This window comes from Anoplophora glabripennis, unplaced genomic scaffold (assembly GCF_000390285.2).
Source record: "Anoplophora glabripennis isolate ALB-LARVAE unplaced genomic scaffold, Agla_2.0 scaffold513, whole genome shotgun sequence".
Lineage (NCBI taxonomy): Eukaryota > Metazoa > Arthropoda > Insecta > Coleoptera > Cerambycidae > Anoplophora > Anoplophora glabripennis.
The window spans coordinates 363,306-368,322 of NW_019416672.1; the positions used below are offsets into that span (position 1 = coordinate 363,306).

Sequence of the window (5,017 nt, forward strand, 5' to 3'; positions counted from 1 at the left end):
AGACGGAATATCTAGGATCTACGGATTGGGATGTGATTGTCAGGTCGTCGGCGTATAAGTATATGTTGGTGTTGGGGGGATGTGGGATGTCGGAGTTGTAAATGGTGTATAGGTGTGGGGACAGGACGGTGCCCTGGGGGACACCGGCCTCCATGGGACGGGTGGTGGAAAGGGAATCTTGGATTTGGATGCGGAATTTTCGGTGGTGTAGGTAGGATTTTATGAGTTTGGTAAAGGATATGGGATATTGGTTGGTGAGCATTTTCATCAGTAGGCCTTCATGCCAAACCGTATCGAAGGCCTCACTGATACTGAATACGCTTAAGTGTTAACATCGAAAGTATGTAGATAATCTCGCAAAGGAGTTTGTGTCTCTGAAGTCTCTGTCTGATTGTATTGATAAGATTGAGCAGAATAACTAGGTGATGGAATATGAACATATGATGAAGATGATGATTCTTGAGCATATAGTGATGGTGATGATGCATCTATATTCGGTATTCTTGATTGAAAGTGTGTCTCAACAAATGTCTTCTGGTAATTATTATCTTTCCCCATCTCAGCGTCAAAAATAATATTGTTCATTAGATGCATCGCAATAGAGCGAACTCTGTTATCAAATTTTTGTAGTTTGGTGGCAATATGTTGACCAAAAGTAAAACATTCATCCTTTGGTGTATTCGACACATTTTTAAGAATGTCATATGCAGCAGCCAGTCTCGGAACTTCCTACTGCACACTTTTTTTTAATGTTTGTTTTCTTGGAGATGTAAATAGTTTGCGTTTGCGAGTTGGTGTCTCTTTGGTCTTTTGTTTCAGCGTTAATTCTTCTTCTAAATCCGCAGTTACATCGTTTGTGGATTCTGCTTCTTTTGAAACGTCCACCTCTGATTCACCATCGCTTACGGGTTCAATTTCATTTCCAATACTTGAACCCTAGGATAAAAACAATGATACTGTATAAATAAAATTTTCTGTTTGAATAAGTGGCATTTATTCATTGAAATTTCGAGTGAGTTTGACCAGCAGTGGAATTTTCCACATTGCCTAGGTGCAATAGATGGAAACATGTAGTTTTGCAGGCTCCTGTAGGTAGCGGCAGTGAATACTTCAATTACAAATCATTTTTTAGTATTGTATTGTTCGCATTAGTAGATGCAAATTATAATTTTGTATTTGCGGATATTGGATGTCAGGGACGTATTTCCGATGGAGGAGTCTTCAAAAACAGTTTATTATGGAAAAAAATAGAAGATAACAGTTTGGCATTTCCTGAAGCAGCAATTCTTCCAGGGCAGCAAAAGATTATACCATATGTTATTCTCGGTGATGATGCATTTGCACTACACGAACATCTCATGAAACCATATGCAGGTTTACACAAAAAAGGTTCTTTGGAAAGAATTTTCAATTATAGACTATCAAGAGCACGAAGAGTGGTTGAAAATGCCTTTGGAATTGCATCTGCTGTTTTCCGAGTGTTAAGAAAACCAATGTTACTAGAACCAAATAAAGCAGCACTTGTTGTATTAACTACCCTTTACTTACATAATTTCCTAAGACAAAGTAATATTTTACGTAGAGGAACACTGGACTATGAAGAGAATGGGGAATTAATTCAAGGAAGTTGGCGACAAGAACAACCCCCAAGTGAGTCATTTCTTTCTGTGAGGAAGGTTCCAAGGAAATCGAGTAACGGTGCTCAAGAAATTGGAAGTGAAATAGCTGCATAATTTATGAATAATGGAAGTGTAGTTTGGCAAAATGGTTTAATTGCTTTATTGCTTTAATAAAAATTATACAGTTTGAACGTAAAGGTTGTAACTAATTCAATAAAACGTTTATTGATCAAGTAAAAAATGAGTGCCGACTCGACAATTTTCATTTTAATTGACGCATTTTATAACATTCAAAAAGCTGCCTTCCTCTTCATCCCCTCAATGTAATAGCCACCCCCTCATTTTTTTAAAATAACGAGGGGTCGTATGGGATATCATTGAAAAGGTAATTGTTCGAGAAAGTCTCGAACACATTAATTTTATTCTGAAATAAATATTGTTAGCATCACCCTGTACATTTTAAGTTATAGTTAAGATCCGACAATAAAGCAATCTGGTTTTTCCCGCAATCCACTAAACAATTGGATCTACATCCAAGCAACACGAATAGAAGATATTAAAAGGGCGGATTACAGGATAAATCCCTTAATAAATTCAGGTAGTCAGTCATTACCTATGAAATGCAAATGTTGAAATTTCTAATAATAGAAATATGATTGCTGATTGCCTTAATTCTTATTTAAGCGCCCTCAAGCGGGAGAAACAACTGTTACATATTGTAGAGTGTGACACTTCGTTTGAAAGCTTATTTTATTAGCAATTCAATACACTACATAAAATTATCTCAAGTCCTCCATTTCAGTGTATTTTACATGATGAAAACATAGGTTTACAATTTCATTTCGAACTTATCATTTACTGGATAGATTGTAGTGAAGCTTTGGCAGCTTATAGTAAAATATTTAAAAATTAAAATAAAACAATTTCATGTGTCCTGCTAATTATTATATTATATAAAATATAAAAAAGGGATAGTGCAGATGCAGTTAAAAAAAAACACATCATTCTACATATTTTTTAAATATTTTTGCCAAAAATATACTTAAATACTTACAGTTTCAGTGTTGACAGTTTCTTTCACTTTATTCTTATTCATCAGAAATGCAAAACTTGCAAATGCAAACCATTTGCTGACATAAACATCCTCCTGTCCTAAAATTTATTGACTATTTTAATTAGTTATAAGAATTATTATATTTATAATAAAAATACCTTGTCCAGTTTTTGTTGTATTTTTAATTTTTGTTCGTTCTCTTCGAAACGAAGACAATAAAGAAGTCATTTTTGTTTTGACCGATTCTGTGTCGCTTTTCATTTCTGTGGCAATTTGAAGCCAAGCATCATGTTTTTTATTTCTAAGATGGTAATTTTTATTACCACAATCCCATAATTCAGGCTTTCCTTCATATTCATTTATTAAGCGTAAAATTTTCTCGTGGTCCCAGTCACTCATGTTCTATGTTGCACGCGCGCACTACAAACTTTAAATAATCACGTCCAAACTGCGCTTCGTTCGACGTGCAAATGTCTTTGATGTGCCCACATCAAGCGGAACATAATTACTCGTGCTCGAAGGCGTGCGCAGTAAAGCGTCCTAACTAGTCATGTTCGTTTAATTTTGCAACGTTCGCGAACGTTTTGCGCGGTATTGCGCTGCGGTCTGGACGCACCTTAATATCCCGCAGTCGGTACCGCAAGCTAGGTTCTTGATTATATCAGGTTGATTGGAATACCATTTTCGCAATTCAAAACATCCCGATTTTAAAACTTTATAAATATCGTTTGCGACTTGCGACGCTTCCATCGTGGTGTCTGCTCCGGTTAGCAAGTCGTCTACATAGAAATTGCGACGAATAATATCCGCTATCTTGGGCTTGCTGGCCTCAAATTCGCGCGCGATCTCGAAAATACAACGTATTGCCAGGAAACTTGCACATGCCTGACCATACGTCACTGTGTTTAAAGAATACATTTTAAGCGCCTCAGAAGGATTTGGTCGCCAAATTATCTTTTGCAAACACCTTTGTTCCGGTTCTATCAGCACCTGTCGGTACATTTTAGCAATGTCCGCTGAAATGACATAGGTGTGTTTGCGAAATCTGAGAAGTATTGAAAATAAATCATCCTGTAAGACAGGCCCTACCCTTTGTATACTGTTTAGAGATATTCCGTTAGTAGAGGGAGCACTTGCGTCAAAAACAACGCGGAGTTTCGTAGTTTAGCTTTCCTCGCGCACAACTCCATGATGTGTCATAAAATATTCGATATTTTCCACGTCATTTTCTACTAAGCTCATATGAGCCGATTTTTCGCATTCTCCCAGAAATTCTATATAACGTTCCTTTAATTTTGGATTTTTTGCCAATATGCGCTCTGTGCTGTAGAATCGATTTATTGCCTGCGCTCGCGATTCGCCTAAACATTGCGGTGGTTGTTTAAGTGACATTGATACTATAAACCTGCCATCCGATGCTCTACGCGTATTTTCGCGGAAACTCGATTCACAAGCAATTTCCTCGTCCGACATCGGCTTTGGTATATTGAGTTCCTCTATTTCCCAAAATTTTGAAATGACCCTATGTAAATCTATTGCGACCGTGTTTACCATGCACTTAGTATCGTTTTTAAATGATGAGCCCATTGGCCCTGATACCACCCAACTCAGCCTTGTTTCTTGAAATATCGGTTTGTTGCTACCATTGGAAATTTTTCCGGAACATAGTAGCTCCCTAAACAGATCCGCACCGATAAGCATATCGATTTTTGCTGGTTTATTAAATTCAGGATCTGCTAACAAAATTTCTTTTGGCACAATGATTTTAGATATATTTATTTTATTACTGGGTAATGTATCCGTAATTTAAGGCAGCACAAACATGTTAAATTTGTTTGATAATTGGTACACAATGATTTTATTGTTACTTGACATTTATCTTGTACCTGTAATAAATTACTGGATATGCCTGATACCGTCACATTTGCGCTTTCTCTTTTTAGACCGAGCTTTTGACACATACTTGAAGTTATAAAGGATGACTGGGATCCGCAATCTAGCAAACAACGTACTTGATATATCTTATTTTCCATACTTTTTACATTTACGCAGGCCGTTGATAAAAATACGTAACTGTCACGGGAATATTTTACGCGAGATTCAAAAACACTCGTACTACTTGCAGCCTCAGGTGGTTCGCGTTTTTCCTTGTTTTCATTGGCGCTCGCGTTTGGCTCGTCAATATGTAGGAGCGTATTGTGCCACTTATTACATTTTCTGCAAGGACCTAACCTACACCTTTTGACGTTATGGCCCCCTCTTAGGTAGTTTAAACATAAATTTGATTTTTCAGCGAATTGAACTCGTTCCTGTACGGATAGCTTTGCAAATTCATCGCAGGAAT

General features: G+C 37.0%; 2 protein-coding genes across 2 annotated transcripts in view; both read right to left on the reverse strand.

Moving 5' to 3' along the window:
• Positions 1–3,072, reverse strand: part of LOC111691820 — a 4,298-nt gene extending 1,226 nt beyond the window's left edge. Inside the window, exons 1-2 of the mRNA XM_023455197.1 lie at positions 2,997–3,072; positions 2,674–2,771 (exon numbers count right to left, since the gene is read on the reverse strand). Of these exons, the coding sequence (XP_023310965.1) occupies positions 2,674–2,771; positions 2,997–3,072 (174 nt within the window). The remainder of the gene's footprint in view (positions 1–2,673; positions 2,772–2,996) is intronic.
• Positions 3,073–3,837: 765 nt separating this feature from the next.
• LOC111691821 lies at positions 3,838–4,374 on the reverse strand. Its single transcript, XM_023455199.1, has one exon. The coding sequence runs from the start codon at positions 4,372–4,374 to the stop codon at positions 3,838–3,840; it is 537 nt and encodes a 178-aa protein (XP_023310967.1).
• Between the last annotated feature and the right edge of the window lie 643 nt (positions 4,375–5,017).